Source organism: Ammospiza nelsoni, chromosome 15, assembly GCF_027579445.1.
Source record: "Ammospiza nelsoni isolate bAmmNel1 chromosome 15, bAmmNel1.pri, whole genome shotgun sequence".
Lineage (NCBI taxonomy): Eukaryota > Metazoa > Chordata > Aves > Passeriformes > Passerellidae > Ammospiza > Ammospiza nelsoni.
The window spans coordinates 243,648-266,381 of NC_080647.1; the positions used below are offsets into that span (position 1 = coordinate 243,648).

General features: G+C 38.2%; 1 protein-coding gene across 1 annotated transcript in view; it reads left to right on the forward strand.

Moving 5' to 3' along the window:
- Positions 1 to 3,715: 3,715 nt before the first annotated feature.
- Positions 3,716 to 22,734, forward strand: part of LOC132080025 (transmembrane 9 superfamily member 2-like) — a 28,265-nt gene continuing 9,246 nt past the window's right edge. Inside the window, exons 1-14 of the mRNA XM_059482987.1 lie at positions 3,716 to 3,923; positions 4,283 to 4,350; positions 5,607 to 5,700; positions 7,293 to 7,420; positions 7,645 to 7,774; positions 8,725 to 8,852; positions 10,034 to 10,145; positions 12,249 to 12,328; positions 13,242 to 13,350; positions 16,538 to 16,670; positions 17,661 to 17,780; positions 17,958 to 18,015; positions 20,878 to 21,037; positions 21,680 to 21,831. Of these exons, the coding sequence (XP_059338970.1) occupies positions 3,807 to 3,923; positions 4,283 to 4,350; positions 5,607 to 5,700; positions 7,293 to 7,420; positions 7,645 to 7,774; positions 8,725 to 8,852; positions 10,034 to 10,145; positions 12,249 to 12,328; positions 13,242 to 13,350; positions 16,538 to 16,670; positions 17,661 to 17,780; positions 17,958 to 18,015; positions 20,878 to 21,037; positions 21,680 to 21,831 (1,589 nt within the window). The 5' untranslated portion in view covers positions 3,716 to 3,806. The remainder of the gene's footprint in view (positions 3,924 to 4,282; positions 4,351 to 5,606; positions 5,701 to 7,292; positions 7,421 to 7,644; positions 7,775 to 8,724; positions 8,853 to 10,033; positions 10,146 to 12,248; positions 12,329 to 13,241; positions 13,351 to 16,537; positions 16,671 to 17,660; positions 17,781 to 17,957; positions 18,016 to 20,877; positions 21,038 to 21,679; positions 21,832 to 22,734) is intronic.

A 22,734-nucleotide genomic window follows, 5' to 3' on the forward strand; every position in this document is an offset into this window, starting at 1 on the left:
ATCTCACTAATGCATATAAAAATCCCAAAGCCAGATGCCATGGGATGGGGATGGTGCCAGAGTCTTTTCAGAGGTGCTTAGTGACAGGAGCAATGGTCATAAACTAAAATACTAGAAGTTCCAGCTCAACATGAGAAAGAACTTTGCATTGAGGGTAGCACAACCCTGGAACAGCTGCCCAGTGAGGTCATGGAGTCTCCCTCTCTTGAGACATTCCTGTGTCACCTGCTCCAGGTGACCCTGCCTTGTCAGGGGGATTGGACTGGATGATCTTCCAGAGGTACCTTCCAATGCTAACTGATTTTGTGAAGCAGCAGATGTATCACTTCTTTGGAAGGAAAATCACAGTAGTATCAGTTAAACTTTCGAGTTTGCAGGAGCTTAACCCAGTTTGCTAAAGCAGCCTTAAAGGCATTTTAAATTAGTTTGATTAATAGATGTGTATGGCAGCACCCTTTCCTTGGAGAATAACAGCAAACCAAAACAAGTGTGATTTAAAATTAAACATGTTGATGGCACAAAATTTTGCCATTTTTGTTCAACTAACTCAATTTGTTAGTTATTTGTACTCAAAGTTCAACTGTGATTTTCTTTGGCAGGCTAAACCTGATAGTGGAAAAGTTAGGAAATCTGCTCGTGCACAAATTGGCTAAACTTTCATTATTTGAACCTGAAGATTATCTAAATTTATATTAATCAGTTATCAAGGCCTATTTTCTTAGTACCACCCAGTCTAACCACCATACAGTCTTTTAAGTTCTACCTTGCAGTTCTTGCTAGCAGTTCTCCAGACCTTCATTCCTGGGAGATGCCACAGAGTCTATGGACTCTAAGGGCACTGCCCAGTGCTGTTATAGTTATGCAGCTGCATAATTGCTACATTCTGATAAGAGAACATCAGACTCTCCTTATCTTCAGTTTTTCAATCTGTCAGATACTGATATTCAGCTGCTGTTTGTGCTATGGGAAGCAGAAGGCAGTGTTGCCTCAGAGAAGCTCATAGATGTGTTAAGAACACAAAAAAGGGGAGCTCTCAAGCACTACTGTAAACTCCAGTATGTACTTGAAGATGTCACCTTACCAGTGTGGATGCTCAGAGTTTCTGGATGCTGTTACTGTGAAGGGGAAAAGGGAAAGATGACCTTTATAAGTAGGTGGAACAGCACTGCCTGTGATATCAATGCAGTTGCCAAAGAATGGCATTACCAGATACTCATCCAATTATCATATGAAGAAAAGCTTCAAATTCTAGTTTCAATACAAAACAATTTAAAGTTAGGGGCCTCCCTGGGATGGATAGTGAAAACTAAAGCAAATTGTTAGTCCTGTAAGAAATATGCTAAAAATGGCCTCCGTCAAGGTGGGGTCTCTGTGCTTCTCTGACCCATGGTGTATTTATTGACTGCCACACAACTGGAAAAATAAGCAAATGCAAACAAAAGCCTCTTTTTCTGTCACCTCTGATTTAAAGACTAAAATATTTAATTGATTACTCCAGGCTTCATTTTAGTAACATTTTGTTAACACGTACTGAACATGTGGTTAGGTGGGATTAGCATGAACATAATGACATTTGAAACAGCAATTGAACATAAATGCTGTAATTGTATCAGGGCCACCCATTGTTCTAAAAGGAATCTTCATGAGGCTTCTTATCAGAACTCAGTTGCATCTTCATTGCAAACTGGAATGGTATTTTACAGTCTCTCACTACATAGTGTATGTATGGTCTTGCTCCAAATTCAGTCAGATCTTTTCCTAGAGGATTAAAGGGTATATAATTCTTTGTCACTCTCTTGAATGAATCTCTGCATGTTTAACAGTGTTGTTGAATTTACACTGCAAACTTGTTCATGCAAGTACTATGTACCATGCTCCATATTTTCATCAAACATATTGGCCTTTTACCAAGTTCATCATGCTTTGGTTTTAAACTGGATAAAAAGTTTAGGAGAGCTGAGGGATGGGGACTAATGAATACATAAATAATCTGAACCCAAAAGATTCATTCAGAATTAATAAAAAAGGGAATGTTATTCACTCTAGATATGCAATCAAAAATTAATAACTGAAAAATTAGCATAATAATTTTATAACAAGGAGCAATTTTCTAGGCACTGTCAGTTGATGGGTGTTTATAGAAATTCAGGAATTTTGCTCTGTAAAACTCAGACTAGAGTAGATGAGAACAGCACAAAATAACTGTTTCTGGCATGGACTTTGTCAGCCATTTCTAAACTGGAACTCCTTAATGTGCTTCTCCCAAATCACCTATTTGGGATCTCATTTTGGCTCCTTTCAGTTGAGCCATACAAGGTGGATCATAAGTCCCTAAGACATAGCTGGACCTGCCTGAAATGACAACTCTAATTTCCAGGCTCAGCTGAAAAAACACAAGAATTCCTGTGCTCCCCCTTATTCTTTTTTCCTTTTGCCTGTTGCAGTTCTATGGTAAGGGCAATTCACTACATATTGATGAACTGGTTAAAATTAATGGAGGTGGATGTTTTGCAGGGCAATACAAATGTAGTGTCAGTGTCCAGAAATGTGAGTGGCAACAGCTTTGCCAAAATGGAAAATACAGAGAGATCGAGGTGTTTGCTACTCAATGATACTTTCTGTATCATTGACCGAAATGCCTTTAGCACAATGTCTCAGACAGCTGTGAGTACCCATCTTGCTATGGTAGCACAGAGCTTGCAGCCATCACTTGCACTTACCCTGCTCCTCAGACATGTTTTGCAGCTGTCCCGGAGCACTGCTCCTGCCATCACCACCTAAACAGCTGACACTGGAGCCTGGCATCATGTTTGCGGTGACCGTGTTGTACCAAGAGGCCATGTTGTGGCTGCAAACATTACAGGCTACATCAAAAAAAACACCAAATATAATTCTTCCAGATTGCTATATGAAAACTTGGATTTCCACCCCTAATTTCTGAGCTGGTAATATCTTACTTAAGCCTTTCTCACTTACTCTCTACAACTCCCTGAAAGGAGGATGTAGCCAGGTGAAGATCTGGCTGCTCTCAGGTAACAAGTGACAGGATGAGAGGACTCGAGTCTTCAGGGTTTAGGTTGGACATAGCAGGAATTTCTTCACAAAAAGGGTACTTAGACATTGGAATGGGCTGCCCAGGGAGGTGGTGTAATCACTGTCCCTGGGGGTATTTAGAAAGACTAGTACCCAGTGCCGTGGTGTGGTTAACGTGGTGGTGTTCAGTCCTGTGTTAAATTCGATGATCTGAGGTATTTTCCAACTGAATTGATTCTGTGCTTTTTGCTGGGGGCTAAAACTTGAAAAGAGATTCTGGTATCATAGAATCCTAGAATAGTCTGGGTTGGAAGGGACATTCAAAATCATCTGATTTCACTAGCCCTACCCTGCTCGCCATGGGCAGGGACACCTTCCCCTAGTCCAGGATGCTCCAAGCCCCCTTCAATCTGGCCTTGAACGCTTCCAGTGATGGGGCATCCACAGCTTCTCTCGGCAACCTGCGCCGGGGCGCCAGGCCCCCCACGCACCCTACAGGGAGGCATTTCTCCCCACTATCCCGTCTAACCCCGCCCTCTGGCAGCGGGAAGCCGTTCCCCCTTGGCCTGGCGCCTCCCGTTCTTCAGAGTGCCCTCCCCCAAGATGGCGCCCGGCGCTTCCCTCTTCACTGCGCAGCCGCTGTGGCCCCGACCCGGCCGTGACGCGGCTGCCACCGCCTCCGACTGCGCTGGGGCTGCCTTCGCAAGGCGCTGCCCGGGGCGGACGGGGCTGCAGCTGCGCCTCATGGTGCCTTTGCCCATCCAGGCTGCAAGATGAGGCTGCTGGTTGCCGCACTCTTGCTGGTGGCGCCTCTCGGCGCCGCCTTCTACCTGCCTGGCTTGGCGCCTGTCAGCTTCTGTGAGGAGAGCGAGCAGACCGAGAGCTGCAAGGTGAGAGCGCGCACGGGAGGGCCCGACGTGGGCCATCCCCTCGCTGTGCCTCAAGCGGGGCTCCCACGGCGAGGGGGCTCCGCGGGGTATTCCCAATCCCGCTGCTCATAGGTGTGGTCCCGCGGGCGGCAGCCTCTGCACCGGGAAGACAGGCATTCCCTTTTCCCTCTGAACTTTACAGCCCAGCGCTGCGAGGACCCTTAGCTCCTTCTTCCTGGCGTGGCCGGGGCCTGTCAGCAGCCAAGGGTAACTCCGTCATGGGGTAGCAGCATTTGCTGGTTAGCCTCGCGTTTCATACCGGCCACACGTTTGTTTCTGAAAGTCCGTATTTTCATGCTTTTTCTCCTTTCTTGTTTCAGTCACTCATTGAGCTCTTCGTGAACCGGCTGGACTCTGTTGAATCAGTTCTGCCATACGAATATGATGCGTAAGTACATCCCAATACTTTTCCAGAAGTGTTTGGAAAGACGATTTTCTGTTACTGTAAGGGTGTCAGTATTGTGGCTGTAGGGATGGAAGAGTGAATCCGGTGCTCAGTGGCAGGAATTTAGTACAAGAGGGTGGGAAGGATGAAGGCCACACCTGTGCCACCTGACTATTCGAAGTTATTGTTTAAAAAAAGGCTGCAGAGTTTCTTATGGGTGCATTTTTTGAGCTGAGTACAAGATTTAGTGTTCGCTGTTTGACATATTTGAAAGTTCTTTCTGCTAGGCAAATCTATGACATAAGGTGCTTTGAGTTCCTTTTTTCCCCCTGATAATTGAAAGAAACTCAGAGACCAGTCACTGTTAACTTTCCTCTTTTTTTTTGCCAAAGCTCTGTAGCTAATTCTTGGTTTGTTGGTTTTGGTTTTGTTTAATTTTGATTCTTTTATATGAAAACTTCTACCTGCTTTTGCAGATATTTATAGGCCTACAAAGCGATGATAAACAATATGATTTGCAGTCTTGCTGCTGGGCACAGAAAAGAAAACTTGCAGGTATTTTAGTTCTTTCCCTGGGCAGTGCAGCAGTAGAAGTGAGATGAAAGACTAGCTAAGAAATCCCCCATCTCTATTTCCTTTAAACTTTATGGAAGCCAGTGAATTAGGACCATTGATTGAGGAAAAGTACTTATGTTCCAAAGATGGGTTTGTTTGTTGTTATGTTGGGGTTTTTTAATGCAAAGCCAGAAGGGTTACATTCTCCCATATTCAGCAGTTTCAAGCTGTATATAGCTGAAAAGAATTGGTGAATGCTGTTTGGCGGTGTGGCACTGTAAGACTGAAAACACTTTCCTTCTTTGAAATGCGTTTCGTGTTAAATGCTATTTGTAAATATTCCTTTAAGAAAGGAGTGTAGTTTTTCAGAAACTTTCTGCATGAGAAAAATCTGTAGCACAGTGCCTTTTTTCCCCCAAAATGAACCATTCTATTGTTTCTTTAAATTGCCATTTGAAAAGGGTGGGTGAATTAACCATTGTGCATTTTGTTAAAGATATGCTGGAATATGTATTGGTTGAAATTGATATTAAAATAGATTTTGCCTTTCTTTGCAAAGGCTCTCAGATTTTTAACTACCAGTGGCTAAACTGTTAAAAATCATGAAAACTACTAAGGATGTAATTTAAGAATTTGTTTTAGGCTGGTATTTACATTTATATGTCAATTCAAAGTAAAAGGGAACCTTTGCTACTTTTTTCCAGTTTTGACTTCTGTCAAGATAAGGAAGAGAAAAGACCATCAGAAAATCTTGGACAAGTGCTGTTTGGGGAGAGAATAGCATCGTCTCCATATAAGGTTATTTTATCCCTTGAAGTTGATCCTGTTTAAATTTGATAGCCATTGTTCTGGTGGCTGTAATCCATAGATATAGCTGAAGATTTGATGACTGGGTGATTATTTTTGTTTATATATTTTAATATAACAAATATAACACTATGGTGTTTGTGTAATAAAACCCCATAAAACTCCTCCCAACCCAAAGGCATCTTAAGTTGGTTAATTACAGTTAGGAAACTGAGCTAGTGATCACCCTTCTTGCCTGTTGCTCTGTGGTAGAGAAGTCCAGAAACTATATCTTAGGTAGTTATTTAATAGCTGGATGTAAGATGTGCTAGATGATGTGAAATAATTGATTTATTAAATGTAACATTGGAGACTATAAAGTGGTAGTCCAGAAACTGTTTTGTATACTTGGTTGTAGTATTGGGCAACTTCCAGAGTAGGAAGGGGAAATCAGGTTATGGCTCTCTTGTGGCTTTTCTCTGCTTGTATATACTTATCATCTGCTGTCAGATACCAGATTTTTCAGTGTTGATGCATATCACTTGGAACCTTCTGTAAAATAAATGTATGGAAATATTTTGTGGGTTGGGTATGTGGTATTTTTCTGTATCACGCCCTGCATTAGCAATGACCAAATGTAGCATATCTAAAAAGCTGTGCTGTCAACTTGGGACAGTTATTAGCAGCGGAGGAGCTGTGGTCAAACAGTGGCTGTTGGTGTTTGAGAGCTGTATGGTGTTCAAATACAGTTTCCCGACTTGGATTTGCCAGTGAAGCTGAAGACTGTGCTATGTGTGTGTGTGACGATTGCTAGATAATCCAAATCCCTGTGAGAAAAAGAGGCAGCAGTTTCTGAGTCTGCTGCTACACAGTCTTAAGGGACCTGATCACATCTTTTCATTAGTCTGTTAAGAAGGTGATGCCCTCTCCCTTACATGAACTGCTTTTAGAAATCTCCTTGATTGTCTGAGCTAATGTAATTTTAAGTATTATGACTGGTGGTAACAAGAAGCTTTTAAATATGTAGCATGATGGGTCATTTGGACTGGATATATAGTGAATAGATTAGGTGTTATAACAGCTGTTTGAAATGGCTGTACACAGCAGTAATTAAGAAGTGCTGTTCCTGGTTAGCATTTGGGCCTTAATAATGTTAAAATTTTCAGTCATGCTTTAAGCTCACTAACAGATAAATACTAACCGGGTTAGAAGTTGGAGATGCAAATTTGAGTGTGTTTGTGTTAGGTGATGTCTATGCTTGAAGCTTAGATATTGTGCAACTTATGTTTTTGGCAGCCTTATCTAACTTGGTTGTCATGGAGAAAGCCAGCTAAAGTTAACATGAAACATTCAAGAATGGTGTAGTGAAAGTCTGTTTTAGCCCACGATGAAATTATCAAAATAAACTGGTAAAAGAAAAAGCAATACCTTTTCTACTGATTTTCAATTTTCAGTCCTCAGGGTTTATCCTTCAGAAACTTACAGTAAGGAGCTAAAGTAATTTAAGAAAACACTTCCCTAATTTATCTGAAAAAAACCCAGAATGCTAAAAGATCTTTCAAGGAAAATTGAAGTGACTTTTTTGTGTGTGCTTTTTTTAACAGTTCACTTTTAAAAAGCAAGAAACTTGCAAGAAGGTTTGTACAAGATCATATGACCCAGGAAACACTGCTGATAAAAGCAAATTGGCTTTTTTGAAGAAAGGAATGCAATTGAATTATCAGCATCACTGGTAAGCCAAAACATATGCTTGAGATCGGGTTTATTTTCTGGTTTTGGACATTTGTTACCTATGTTTTAAGTTGTTGCTTTCTTCCTTTTGTGTGATAATTGTCTCTCTACTGTGCGTCTTGTAGGCTTTACTGAAAAGTGTGTGCATTACATGAATGTGAAATGTCACTGTGAAGTGAGGTGCACCCCTTTCTGAGGACGTGTTCTTTGATGATTTCTGTCTAGGATTATCGATAACATGCCTGTAACGTGGTGTTATGATGTGGAAGATGGACAAAAATACTGTAATCCAGGATTTCCAATAGGATGTTTTGTTACTCCAGATGGTAGAGTTAAAGATGCTTGTGTTATAAATGTAAGTGGTGGAACTTTCTTTGTTAGTATAGGGTGGTTTCATTTGTGGTTTTACTTTCAAGCTTTGTTTTCCTGAGAAAGAACAGATGTGTTTGTAAACATGCTTAATGTTCAGACTGTGGGCACTGACAGAGCTGAGTGCTGCTTGTGTATGCAGTGACTCACTGATAGTTTTCCAAATAAAATGTTTTTAGAGGTCTTTGACTAATATATGTTTAATACAGCTACAAAAGAATGGTGTCAGTGTTTAAAAGCCTTAAAAAATTTGAGATTTTATTCTGAAATTTAATGTATATCCATCCTAGTACCTATTTACTTTTTGTCTGTCATGTTCACATGCAAGATGTTCTTTTATCAGTATCAGATAGAGGCTTTCTAGTGAAGTCCTAGAAATGAGCTCTGTGTTCTAGTTGCAAAAATCATGTCTAGCACAGTTTACAAGTTAAATGTGTCAGGGTTTTCCCAGGTCGCTGAAGGTTTATAAACTGTGATAGAGAAAATTATGTTGACAGCTGGAAATGTGTCAGTCATCCTGGGAGATCCATTGTGAACTAGTACAATTACAGATAGTAGTGATAATTTTATCCCTCCTGGATGAGGGACAGCACTCCTCTTGGTGAGGAGAGAGCTTCCCATGACTCTGCTCTACCACTTGACCTGCTGCTTTTGTGCACTGCAGTCAGTTAATTTGTATGCAGCAGGTCTGATGCTTCTTTGAAGTGTTGCATTTATCATGCACGTTCAGTTTACTCTGTCTACAGTGACCTTCCAACTCAGTTACTCCTCAGGCTCCCCAGACGGTTGAAAGTGATCTTTTATACAGGTATATTAATGTTGAAGTGTTTGCCTTTGTAACTCCTTCATGCAACACCAGTCTCATGATAAAGTTCTTGACTTCTTGTGCCCTCTCCTGTTGGAGAAGTTGCTCAGTCTCCTGATCATGTTTTGTAGTCAGAGTTTAACAAGAAGAACACTTTCTACCTCTTCAACCACGTTGACATAACAATCATGTACCACAGCGGGAAGGATGAAAACTGGCCTGGTGCAAGACTGGTGATGGCAAGACTGAGACCACAAAGGTAATTGTGCATTAAAGCATCAGGTTCTGGTACTCTGGAGTCCTAACAGCAGTTCCAGAGAGAACAGTTCCTTGGAGATGTTATTGGAGTTAAGAAATTCTGAGTAACTTGTTATTCTGACTTCTGGTAAAGCTTTCGGTGTGCTGGTTTATGTCTGGAGCTGTTTACAAGGGCAATTCCACAACTGTAAATGTCATTTAATTTGCTTTTGAAGTGTTTCCCGAAGTCCCTTGTGATGGAAAAGCTACTTATGCACCAAACAACAGAGCCTTTTTTATGTTTTGGTTGACTTGTATCTGGGTGTGTATGTTTTCAGATACACTGAGAAACACCCTTTCACTGAGTAAGTTTCCCATGCCAGATCTGTTACCTGTCTCCTAAATGTACTTTGGATGAACATACAGGTGTACTTTTTCCTGTGTAAATTTGTATACAGAGGCATAGTTGAAATACCATGTTAACACTGCGATTCAGAACTGAATGACAACAACTAATTTCCTAAGAAGACTAATTGATTTTCTCAAACAGTAGCTGCTTAGTTTTTGTGTTGTCCAGAGTGGAGGTGCAGCAACTCAGAGGTCAGAAGAACGCTGGAGCAACTACTTTGGCCTCTGGTCAATCTGTTCATACACAGTTCATATTTATCTGTATTTGAAAATTGCAGCCCAGTTATAAAATTTCAAACTAGGTAGTTTTTTTATAGCTAAACGTTTCTCTCTTTTCTGTAGAGGTTAAGTAAGTTAATAAATTACACTACCACAGTTTCTGAAGTCATACAGACATGCTTGGTACAACATGACTTGATTGTACTTGGTTTTCTCTTGTGAACGTACAGTGCTTTTTTAGTGAATTATACTTGTTATACAAGTATTTTATATTTATTCCTTCCATGAGTGCCAGGAAGATTCTACCAGTCTTACTCATTTTTTCATAAATGCTTTATCAGTAGCATCCTGAATGGCTGAAAAATGAGAATTTCCCTTTTCCCTGGCAGTGCAGACCACGAGGGGGCAGTTAGGTTGCACATAACCTTAATTTTGTCATTCTATGACCAGGTGCTTTGCTTCAACCTTGAAGCTCTCCTTATGGGGAATATTTGTGGTTGGAGCACAATGCTTTATTTTTTTTTTTAAGAAAATTGAAGTTTTTAAAAATTTTATTTAACTTCTTTTCCCTGTTAGCTACAAGCATACAGATGAGAACAACTTAAGCTGTGAAGGCCCACCTATGGAGATTCCTGGAGAATTCACCAATAAACTGAATTTGGTTTACACCTACTCTGTGACATTTGAAGTAAGTATTAAATGTGTTACATGAATATGTGATTCCACAAAAGAATGAAATCGGAGCAATTGGATAACTTTCTAATAGCTGTAAGTGGATTACAGCAGTGTAAATTCTGTAAGGATGGTCTTGTGAAGTATTTTTCTGAAAATCTTAACAGGTTTTTTGTTCTTGTAACTTAAGTGACACTATGAAAATATAAATGAAGTTTTTTTCCCCCCTGTGTTTTATTTCTAATAGAAAATTAGCAGATTGTATAACTGGAAGAGTTGTCCTCCTTGAGGTAAATGCTGCTTTCAGATTTCAGTCAGGCTGCTGAGAGTCTTATGTTAAAGAACAGTTTATATTTGGGGACATTTTGTTTGTTAAATGTTGATTGTAAAGTTTTATCTCATGAAGTTGCAGGGTTTGTCTCATTTTGTGTGGTGTTTATTTTTTTCACTGGCTTTTTCTTGAGTAGGTGATAATTTATTTTTTACAATTAATACTCTAATGTTTACTAATAGACTAATGCTTTATTCAGCCTGTAATGAGTTAGAAGGAAGTTTCTTTCTGTCAAACAGGTCTTTATCCCAGCATGGAAAGTGAGCCTCCTGTAGGTGTGACTATAATTTGATTCAAGGTACTTCAAATCTTGGTACCTCTGTTTCAGTCCTGAAAGCGTGGTTGTCTTTCTGATGTAACACACCAGTCTTAGAGGGTTTGGCTTGAGACCACAAGCTTGTTTTGTACAGACAGTGAAGCAGCCGTGATATGGCAACAGCTTCCATCCTGCCAAATTGAATTTGATTTGAACCAGTGACCTTGAGGTGCAAGGCTCGGTAGCCTGTTACTTTTCCCTTGAGACACCCAATCCTCTTTCAACTCTGATTTTCCTACATGAATGAGCCTTCTTTCATTAACATTTGTGTTTAAATCTTGAGGTAAATTGTGATTCAGAACTTCAGTATGAACTTTGGTTACACAATGGGTGTGTTGTTTGGGTACCCACACTCTTTCTCCCTGACATGCAGCAGGTAAGGCTCACATCCAGTGGGTTTGGATACTTCCAGCAGGTGGCACTTCCAAACTGCTTATTGTCTCCGTCATCCATAAGCCTTGGTTTGAAATAATACCTTCTGTGTTTTACTTTTTATTAGTAGTTAAAAAATAACTTGAAAGTGGAGTGTTTATCAGTGAGAAGCATTTTTAAATAGGAAAGCATCCGTTTAAGTAAGCCTGACTACATAAAGCATAAATATATAACTGTTTTGTGGTCATTTTTAATGTACTTCTGATGAAAAAGTTATGGGGTCTGCTTTAATTAACTGACATGGACAAGGTATTTAGCACTGTGTGAAAAGTATGCATCATCATGGCTCTAATGTTTAGTACACAAGTGTACAAAAATAAAAGTATGAGAGCGGTTTGGTACTTAGCTGTGCAAACTTAGCACCTTGTACGTAAATGAAGAAATTCAGCAGAACTTCGTGCCAGTCAGGAGATAGAATTTGGTAGCAGGACAACATATGTGTTCATCCAAAGAGAACAAATAAAAATAAATAAATGGGGACAACAAGGCTTGTGAGTCAGAGTCCTCAGTTGTAGACATGGAGGCCATCAAAGGAATATCTGGAAATGAAAGTTGTGTGCCAGGAATCAAACTGGAAAATAGTCTGTATCAGCCAACACTATGGCAGAGAGTGAAGAAGCCTGTGCTAAATCCATTAAAAGGGATTAGAAGAACATATTTCTAGCTTCCCTTGGAATTTTTCTCTGGAGTACGTTTGACAAAGTTGAAATTTCAAGATCATTGTGCTATGCTGGGAAAATATTGTAGTGATGTCATAATGGTTTTTCAGCTGTTGGGATCTACAGGCAGCTACATCCCAAATCATGGAAAGATCAGGCTTAGTGAAGCCTAATTTAAAGGTAGAAGATGATGATAGGAGATTTCAATGAAAATTCACTCTTTTAGAGTCTCTAGAGATGAATTACATCCAGGGTTGATACCAAGCTTAGAAGTGAATGCTGACTGGAAGGTTTGGGAAGAGATGTGGTATGCTTATTTCCTCTTGAGACTTCAACAAACTTGTACTTGCTTCTATTAATTACTGTTTCATTTCCTTATAGGAAAAGAATAATATTAAGTGGGCGTCCAGGTGGGACTACATTTTGGAGTCCATGCCACATACAAACATCCAGTGGTTTAGGTAAGATTTGCATTTATTCAGTGAGTAACCTTGCAGGGGAGCACAAAGATTTCTTAGTTGTACTTCTAGGGAGATAGAAAAATGGCTGTAGGTTTTCAGTCAAGAAAAGTTTTTGCTTTCATATGTGAATTAAGTTTTCATCTCTTGGGAGCAATTGTATTACTGCATTTTGTGAAAGGAATGCCTCAACAGTATCCAAAAGGAAAACAGCTTACATTTTTTTACTTTATCATCTCCATTCTGGAGAAGTTTTGAGTCATCGCAGCTCTGCAGTGTTCTTTCTGTTACTGTCTGGCTTTGACTGCCAAATGAGAGGTACATATATATACTGCATGTTTTGTACTCAGCAGCTGCTTACAATAAAAAGGTCTTTTTTTATGGGTAAAAGATGTATGTGAAAAGCTCTTGCTTATTTTATTTCCCTCCATAGCATGGGAATTATACTAAGTAAGTATATAATTTGTGTTGAAGTGTTAATGTTTTGCAATGTAAATCTTGAAAAGGCTAATCCAAATAAATTGTTCTCTACAAAATATTAAATGGCACAAAATCAGTTTCATTGGTTAATAGATACAAAACCTATTTGACAGTCTGCATTAAGAACTGTAGTTGTTTCATCAGGGAAATTTCTTATTAGCTATATCAGGAAGAAAATAAAGAAAAACAATATGTAACTGTGTTCAGAATTAGCAAGGTATCATGAAATACTGTTTTACTCACTTCTGTCTCCTAAGAAGTCAGAGACTTTTAAGTCATGTACCTTTATTTTCCCCTTCTCTGAATGGGAAAATACTGAAAGGTCTGAATATCTAAGTCTTTTCCTCAGATCTGAGCTGTACATGTAGTATGAACTGATACATCTCCTGAAACGTGAATAACTGGATTCAAAGTTTGACATTTTCTTTATCTGCAGTATAATGAATTCCCTCGTAATTGTTCTGTTCTTATCTGGCATGGTGGCTATGATCATTCTGAGGACTCTTCATAAAGATATTGCAAGATACAACCAGATCGACTCTTCTGTGAGTAAAATTTACAGCTTTTACATGAGCACATTTTTCTGTCCATAGTGATCTCTGTCTCTTAGTTTTGAGTACAGTCTAGAGAGATGTATCATTATGATGAGTTTGATACATGTTAATATCTCTGGGGATTAAAAATTATTGGAGATACTCTGATTAACATAGGCTGATACAAATTGATGTTACCTGTGACTGGAAACTGTGGTGGAATTACTTTGTTTAGTTAGGAGATCATAATATTGCAGTTCATGGGCAACACAACTTCTGACCTGTGGCTGTGTTAGAGCTACTTGGTATGTGCATAAATGATATTTTATTTTATTTGTAAATACAATTCTCATGGTAATCACTGTTTTAAACTGAGTCTAGTTTGTTTAAATTGCTATCCGACTGAATCTGTTGTGAGTTTTTTTGAGATATGTACTCCTTAAAATGGGAAAGCTGCAGGTTTCCATAGTGGAAGTGAATATAACTTGGAAAGAGTTGGAAAGACTTGACCAGTAGACTGAGAGTAATTTTTACTCAGCATTTTTCTCATTGGTAAAAGTGGTATCTGCAACTCAAAGATGAGGAGTAATGTCAGATGCAACAAAGGTCTGAATTTTCACTTTTGTTGCTCTCCATCTGTTTAAAGAAATACTTCAAAATGCACGAAAATGTTTCATATTGACTGTGAATTCTGTGTGAAGATACTTCTGTTCTTCTTTGTGGTTTTAATATTGAATATCTTTTGTTGATGTAAATCCAGACAGTGATTTAAAGTATGATGATTTTTCTCACATCCTTTAACTGATAGCTTTTGTGAGGCTTCTATTTGATCTCTCAATTAAATTGTGTTCAATATTTTATACTGTGTTGTCTTTATTAGTTGATCGTTCTTAATGTGATAAAGAGCAAGACTTGCAGAAACTTGATTAGTTTTTATAAGTAACATCAGGGATAGGTGCGACTTTCAGAAAGCCACAGTTTTTATTTTCTTGCCAGGTGTGAGAGACTTAAAAATGTGTTGCAGCTCAAGGAGCTTATTTAAAAAGGTGTGAAATAATAGTGCAAAAGAGGACGTTCGCTGAAGAAGATGCAGAGAAGCAAAGTAGTATCTCACATTTAGGGGATGCTGGTGATTGTACTTCAGAAGAGATCGATGCACCAGCCAGTGACTGTGGTCTTAGAATGTGCATTTAATGTTTCAGCTAATGCCAGCTGGCTTTTAGTGTGATGTGGATTTAGTGAGACATTAATTAATGAAGTGTTCAGAAATCATTAGATTACTTTTAGGGTCTTATGACTAAGAGAGGATTCCTGAACTGAAGAGAACTCATGTCAGTATGTTTTCACCAGTGAGAGGTAAAGTGGTTTTTCTGTTTGTTTGGTTTTTTTTTTCCTAAAATCTTTGTAATGACTGCTTGAATGTAGAGGACTTGAATCTTTGTTAGAATGTTTTGAGCACTAAGCTAAATTAATGGCTAAGATGAGGATTACAGCACCTTTGAAAAGTTTAGAGTAATTTTGCTCTAATATTGTTTGAAACTCTAAAATACAGCTTACTACTTGATTTGGCTGTATAGTTCTTATCATTATGTTGTAAGGTTAGCAGTATGAAATGCTGCTGAATTTTTTGAATAGAAGTCTGAAAAATACTCTGACTCTTAGCTAATTAGCCAGTAACAAAAGAACTTAATTAAAAAACAAAGCTTTGAGACAAACTGTGGTGCATAGGCTTATATAGGATAAATCAAGAGTCTCAATCTGCTATACTTGGTTTCCCTTTATTTCTTAAATGAAGATAATTACCATGTAGCTATTTGTTTTAAAGTTCACATTAGAACCAGAAGGTATATTTTGAGTGCATTTCCCAGATGAGTTGTTGACAAGGATTCTGTACGAGTCATTTCAAATCTGTAAACATATTCTGTGTTCTATCAGGAAGTGAAGTACTAAGCGTTTATTCCTGCTTAGTGTTTACCATTTTGGAAACAGAGATTTGCTTCAGGTGGTAACCTTTGTGACTCTTCCATTCCTTGCATACAGCTACCTGGGAAACGCCTTTATTTTGCCTTACCTCAACAATTTTCTTGTTATTATCACAATTAGTTCAAGTTCAGACTTCAGTTTTGTATTTATGCTTCTTTGACCAAACGAATCTTTCTTTGCTGAAAGAACACTGATGTGTGGAATTATACCTGGATATCTGGTATAATTTTCTATCAGGTATAGGCTGTGGTTTTGTATTTTAATCAGTGTTATCTTGTGTTTAATAGTTTTCAATTTTTGTATTCATATATCAGCCTTCTGAGAGTAATTTCTAGCAAGCAGAGGTATCAGTGTGGGGAAAGCAAAGACAGTCTTCCAGAAAAAGAAAAGTTACATCGTCTGTATGTCATTCACTAGTGTGATCTGCTTTCTTTCTTCCCCTGTTTTTTGGCAAGCTTTAACTCTAGTGATAAGCAGACCTTTGAACTGAACTCAGTATTACACTGAATGGAACCTCCTGTAGCTTTTAGTCACAGGTACAGGTACCTTATGAGGAGTAGAGGGGTAGAGGGTCTTCTTGTGGGGTTGATTATCTGTGGTTGTGTACGTTAGTTTTGTTGTTTGGTTGTTTTTTGTGAGGGGAGGTGTCTGTTTTGAGTGACTTTATTGACAGGTTTTGTTCTTCAGCAGTGGTTCCTTAGAGCCACTGGACTGTGGCTTCCCCCTACTGATTCCATCCTTTCATCCATTCACATCTGGCAGTGGGCCAGAGTGTTTGTACTTGTCCCTCATGATTCCAGGGTGCAAACTTCCTTCTGGGGTACAGAGACAGTTTCATTCTTTTTCAGTATTGTCATTGAGACCAATGGACTTTGAAATCAAAACAGAAAAAAATAAATACATGAACTAGATTGAAGTTAAAACTAAACTAAATGCTTTGTTTTAGTTTAAATCTAGAATGATTTTCTCTGGTTTGACTAATTACATTTGCTTTTTCTTGCTTTAGGAGATGAGAATTTTCTTCATAAATCTTGCCTTTTTCACTGAACCATTAGGGGGTTATAAAATCAATGGGTGATGAATCAGATGCAATTAGTCTGCCTTTGGATCTTAACTGGAAGCTAATCAAAATTTAAATACGTATTTTGCATCTTGTTTGTGTTAATTCACTACTGCATTATGTATTGCTGCTAAAGACATTGTTGATTTTATACAGGAAGATGCCCAAGAGGAATTTGGCTGGAAGCTGGTTCATGGAGATGTGTTTAGACCTCCAAGGAAGGGAATGTTACTGTCTGTCTTTTTGGGCCAAGGAACCCAAATTTTCATTATGACATTTATTACTTTATGTAAGTAACTTCATTAAGGTGATGTGTATGTAGTGTAATAGTAGTAAGAAATATGCAATATTATTATATAGAAGCCTTCTTTTGGAAATAGAGTTCTTCCTTTAGTAACATAAAATATTAAGGCAATTTCATAACAGCAATTAGATAGCTTTAGTGAGGCTGTTGTAAGCGTTGAAGACTTTGTGATATCTGGGCTAATGCTGATTCTTCATGAATTCAGAAATCAAACTTCCTTCTTACAAGTTTCTTTGTTCCAGGAACCCTTTCTGTCCAATATATTTGACATGAGGCTGCAGCCATACAGAAATATGAGCAAGAGTGCACGCCAGTGAAATAGTACTGACACAATGTTGAGATAATGATAGCCTACCATAAATAGCTGTATATGCTTGGGATTTTGTAACCTGTTACAAGGTGCTATTTTATTATTGGTTATCTGTAAAATTTATGAGCATTCCTTTTTTTACTGTACAGTAGAATTGGAAAGTACACTGATACTTAGTACAAAAGAAGAATCTTTCAAATTTTGTTCTCCAGGTTTAACTCAGATTTTGGTCTTTCATAGGGGAGCTGCTTTTTTTGATTTATTGCATGATACTGCAAGATTACTAGAATTTTTTTGATAGGCTTGTCTGTCATTGTTGATCACAACTCTGTGTCTTGCTTAGCAATGATAGTTTCCTGCACAATCAGTTTAGTAATATAGAAAGAAATTGGTGGCAAGAGAAAATGCTTTTGATGGATGGTGGCATTTTATTTTTCAGCGTTTTGGCTATGAGTTTTCTACTTAAGAGAGGAGGTGAAAATAATGCTTTTGAACAAAACAGTACCATTAGGGGTATGTTTATGTGATGAGGTTGTACGAGAGCTTAGACACTCAGCCTTCATTTAAATATGTGGTAGTGGAAGGGATAAACCTTCACAGTGATCTATGTTACAGGGATGTTTTGACATGTGTCCACAAATAACTAAATTTTTTTGTTTCTTTAGTCCTAGCTTGCCTTGGTTTCCTTTCTCCTGCCAACCGTGGTGCTCTGATGACCTGTGCAGTTGTATTGTGGGTCTTACTTGGAACTCCAGCTGGTTATGTGTCTGCTAGAATGTACAAGAGTAAGTACATGCATTTATTTAACGTGACACAAAGTGTTAAATTCAGAATTGCTGGGCTGAGTATATACCTCCAATTGGAGCTGGTGTCTCAGACAGTGTATCTGCTTTGTGCTGCCATTCTGCCAAACAGTTGGAAAAAGTCTTGACATTGAAATTGTTTTTACTTTTTCTCTTCAGCATTCAGAGGTGAGAAGTGGAAGACCAATGTCTTGCTTACAGCTCTGCTGTGCCCTGGGTTAGTATTGTTTCCCCTCATTCTTTCTTTTATTCTTAACTATAAACAAATCAGAAGTAGGAAGGAATTGGGGAAAAGCCAATTGTTATGATGCTTGTCTGTGTGACTTTGTGTATGGTACTCCCAAGCTGCTGTTCCTTTTGTGCATTGCCTATCTGTGACTGTAAAGAAAAGTGAATTCTGGGGAGCTGGAGCCTGGTACAGCTGGAACACAGCTTCTTGGCTTCTTGTTTTGTTGTCAGGTATGGGGGTAGGAGGAATGGGGCAACTCTCTTGCAAGGTTGTGTCACAGCCTTTGGGAATCACTGCACCAGAACATTGGGCACAGTACTGGGGTAATTCCAGTTTGGTACTGCAATACTGGGTGGTTCTGGTTATAGTCTTCTTACATGTGAAGAACATGGTTCACTCTCCTGTAAAAATTTAGGGTTTAATAGATGACAATAGGAGACAAAGACAATAAAGCAAAGATGTTATGGCTGGATGTGTCTTGGCACACCTGCTATTTTCGAAAACACCCTTTATGTATCATTTCTACTGCATCAGCTTGTTGCATATTCATAAACAATTATGCATAGTAAAGTTTTCCTCAAACTAGTTTACATATTCCAGGAACTATTTTACATGGCCCCTCCACCTTTTTAGAGCATGTGTATTTCTGGGCTCTGGTTTTGGCTCCTTCTCTTTATCACTTCCAGCTTGGGCCTTGGTCTGTGCTTTCTTCAGACTATGAGTGCTGATAGTTGGCATATCTGTAGTAGGTGTCCTCATCCTGTGTTCATTGGATGTTATCCCATCCAAGCAGGCATTTTAACACAAGCATACTTATATCAGCTATTTCACTACTGTGTCTAAGCTTAATTAACAACAGAAATAAAAACTATATCTTTATAGCAAAGTTACTTTAGCACCACACATATAGAATCCATTTTAATATTTGTAGAAAGCTAATATAATATGTATCTATAACGTTACATGAATGTAGGTGGTGTCCAGTTTGGGATGTGGCTGTAGTGTGTATCATACTGTATAATGTGGGCAACACTGTCCTGCTTGGGAAGAGCAATAGCACTTCAACCTTTTGTTTTCTCATAGCTCTTATGATCTTTTTTGAGAATTAGTGGGGAGAGGGAGCAGAAATTCATTTCTTCTGCAAGTCTTCCATGTTTCTTGGTTGCACCTTTGAGTACATGAAGTCATCCCTTGGCAAGTATTTTTGGCAAAAGTGGAAGAAAGGATTATAAGTTTCTTGGGGTATTTCTTTCCCCCAAAGCCTTAGAATGAATAAAATATGACTTGGCTTCAAGTAAAGCAGAATTTCATCAAATTAAACAAGTTAACAATCAAGTCTAGTATTTCTGTGACAAATCTTACTTCTTAACAGAATGTGCTTCAGTCTCCCTGCTCTCATTTAGGTGTTATCAGGAGAAAGAAGAAAATATATATAAATGGAAAGAATACTGTGCTAGTCAGTTAAACTCCCAAATAAATTAAGTTTCACAGAGGAAGTAAAATGACTGAGGCTGACAGAATATGAACAGATGCCCTGATTACACTGTGCTAGTTCAGTGAATTTGCATAATATCATAAACAGCCCAAGGCCTTTTTAATCTCAGTAGACTGATGGGAGTTCATATTTGCAGTATTTTTAATAATTGTGGAGGGGGTAAGTGAGGTCTATGTTATGAGCCTGGGTAGATGATAAAGATTAGAAAGACTTTTAAAATTATTTGATTTTCATTTTTTGTTCAACAAGATGCTTACACCAGGGGTCGCTTGGGTGTGCTTATTCAACAAGTCTGTTCCCCCAAGCAGTTTTGGCAAATGTCAGGACTCTCCTAGGAAAAAAAGGAGCCTGTCTATTGCTCTAATCCTTCCTCCTTCCTTTTTAAATTAAATACAGGGTGCATGTTCACTTTGGGGCAGCTTAAATTCTGTCTCAGGAACACTTTTTTTTAACAAAACCCAGACAGTGGTGCACTTTACAGGACCCTTTCTGAGGCTGAATTTTCTGTGGTGTGTATTTGAATCCAGAAATAATGACAGTTAGCACAAGCTTTTTTTATATGGAGTTCCTTTGCAGAATGAACATTCTGCTTTGTTTTCAGAATGGGATATTTGAAATCTTCATCTCACCTTGATTCAGCAACACCTTGATTCTTGTCTCTGAGTTGTTTCTAGCTTTTGTCCAGGATGTTTAGAAAATGAGGCAGATGTGTTTAAGGGGGGAGGGAAAAGCAGGTCTGGAGGCAAATCATGACTGATGCAGTCTTTATTTAAATTCTCCAGAAGCCCGGGCTACTCAGTATGTGTAACTCCGTGCTTATACAAATATTTCTGTTGTAGAGCAGAGCCCTCTTTAATCCCCCCTTCCCCTTGTGACACAAACTGCAGCAGCACATTAGAGTCCCTGTTGGGAGAGTCCATGGGGCTTCCTAAATAGGAGATTTTGCTATCACTGTATTTATTCAGAAGGAATTTACTATTTATAAGGGACATAAATAAAAAAATATTTATGATTTTAATAGGAAAGAAGGCCCAAATAAGGAGTTTTTACATTTATTCTGTATTTTTCCATTCTTTGTATAGTTGTTTTCAATGACATATATCTGTTACTTTTTGGTGTTATGTACAGAGTCTTTATTTAAATAATGGCTTTACCATAGATACATACATTACAAGCATTGGGTGGTGGAGTCATTTTTACTTTATCTGCACCAGTGGCGAAAGAAATTAGGACTGTTGGGAAATTGGAAAATTGAAAGAAGCTACATTTATTTGAACTAATTTACATTTTGTAATACTAACTGATATTTATTCTTTCTTAAATATTGTAATATATTTTCTGATCTAATTTTTCAGGATTGTCTTTGCTGATTTCTTCATTATGAATCTCATTCTGTGGGTGAAAGGCTCCTCAGCTGCCATCCCTTTTGGCACTTTAGTTGCTATCCTTGCTATGTGGTTTGGAATTTCAGTCCCACTAACCTTTGTTGGTGCCTATTTTGGCTTCAAAGAGAAGGTACGGTCCTTTGAATACAAATTTGAAATACACCTGTCCTCTGTAATTGAGCCACTGAAGCAAGAGTTCTAGACAGGATCTGGTTGGAGTGAACCATCTGTGATCCCATGATTGTAAAAGGATATTTTACTGTCTTGATATTGAAACAGAGTGTGTATTTGTAATGTCATACCAAACTGTTTTTTTCTGTCCATTCACTAGAATCAGGTTTTAATTATGGTCTTGGAGCTCTTACTTGCTGTTTGTGCTTCAGCAATAGTAATAGTATTGCTGAGTTTTGAAGTAGTACTTCAGAGAGGCTTCAGTTTTGTACTTCACTAGTTTGAGGTAATGCCAGAGAGCTAAGAAAAAAGAGATGTTATTGGATTTTTTAAAATTTTATTTTGTTTTTAGTTAAGGACTGAACAGATTTATTTTGTGTTCTGCTTTGATTACTGGCCCATAGTTGGAATGTCTAAAGCACGTGTGCTTTTTCCTAGTAATGGATATCAAGTTTGTAGGTTCTTTTGTTTGATAACGTATGGTGGCTTATGAATGAAAATATAGTTATGTTTATAAATCTTTATATGTTAATACTAGGGCAAAGTAATCTTATTTATGATGTAATAATTAATCTTTTATTTCTGTTATTTTTTTCTGCAGCCTATTGAGCATCCAGTGCGTACAAACCAGATTCCTCGCCAAATCCCAGAGCAGTCATTTTTCACAAAGCCATTGCCTGGTATCATCATGGGTGGCATCTTGCCTTTTGGCTGTATTTTTATTCAACTTTTTTTCATTCTGAATAGCATTTGGTGAGTATCACTTTTTTTTTTCCTCTATTTATACAGGTTTGATAATACACATGGTGAGTTTGAACATCCCAAAGCACATCATATAAGGAATAAACCAATTTTGAAAGTTTTTTATAGTTTTGCAAATTTTATGGAATTTCTGGAGCGTTTATATTTATTTCTGTGCTTAGAATTTACAAAACTAATTCTTCTTAAGGAGAACTTCAAAGTTTTATATGAGAGTCCTATTGCCTTGTTTTATCTTTTACATCTGGCTCTGTACAGCACAAATGTGGTTGCATGCTGTTGTGGTTAGGTAGACCCTAATCAATTGTGTAACTATATTACAACTTATGAAACTAATGTGATCTAACAGTTTCAACTGTGTAGATCAGAATCAGGTCAAGATCTTGGGATTCCACGTTCTGCAAAACAAAGACTCCACTTCCCATGACCAATCCACTCCACTCCTGAATCTTATAAAACCCAATCAAGCAGTGCGTGAAAATTTAAACCAGTGCAATCTTTCATTACTTTCACAATGTAAACGTGAAATGTCTAATACATTGTTATTCAATGGGAAATATTATCCTGAAGGTGCCAGGTTTTTATGGTGTCATCTGTATAGGTTGAGAGATCTTACAGAACAGTTTTTTAAACCAGTTCTTAAATGCAAATACATTAGATTAACTTTTTATATCAGTCCTCAAAAAATGTGTAATGTAACTGTGCTGAAAAATATAATCATCTGACAAACAGGTATATTGTGGACTTTCGCTTCTGTTTATCCTATGAAAGGGAAGCATGGAGGGAATATGCAACTAATACTCCCTCTGTCAAATTCTGTACTGCAGTAATTGTCACGTTCACTCAATAAAGTTGACTCAGAATCTGGTAATGTGACACTGTGAATTAACTCAGAAC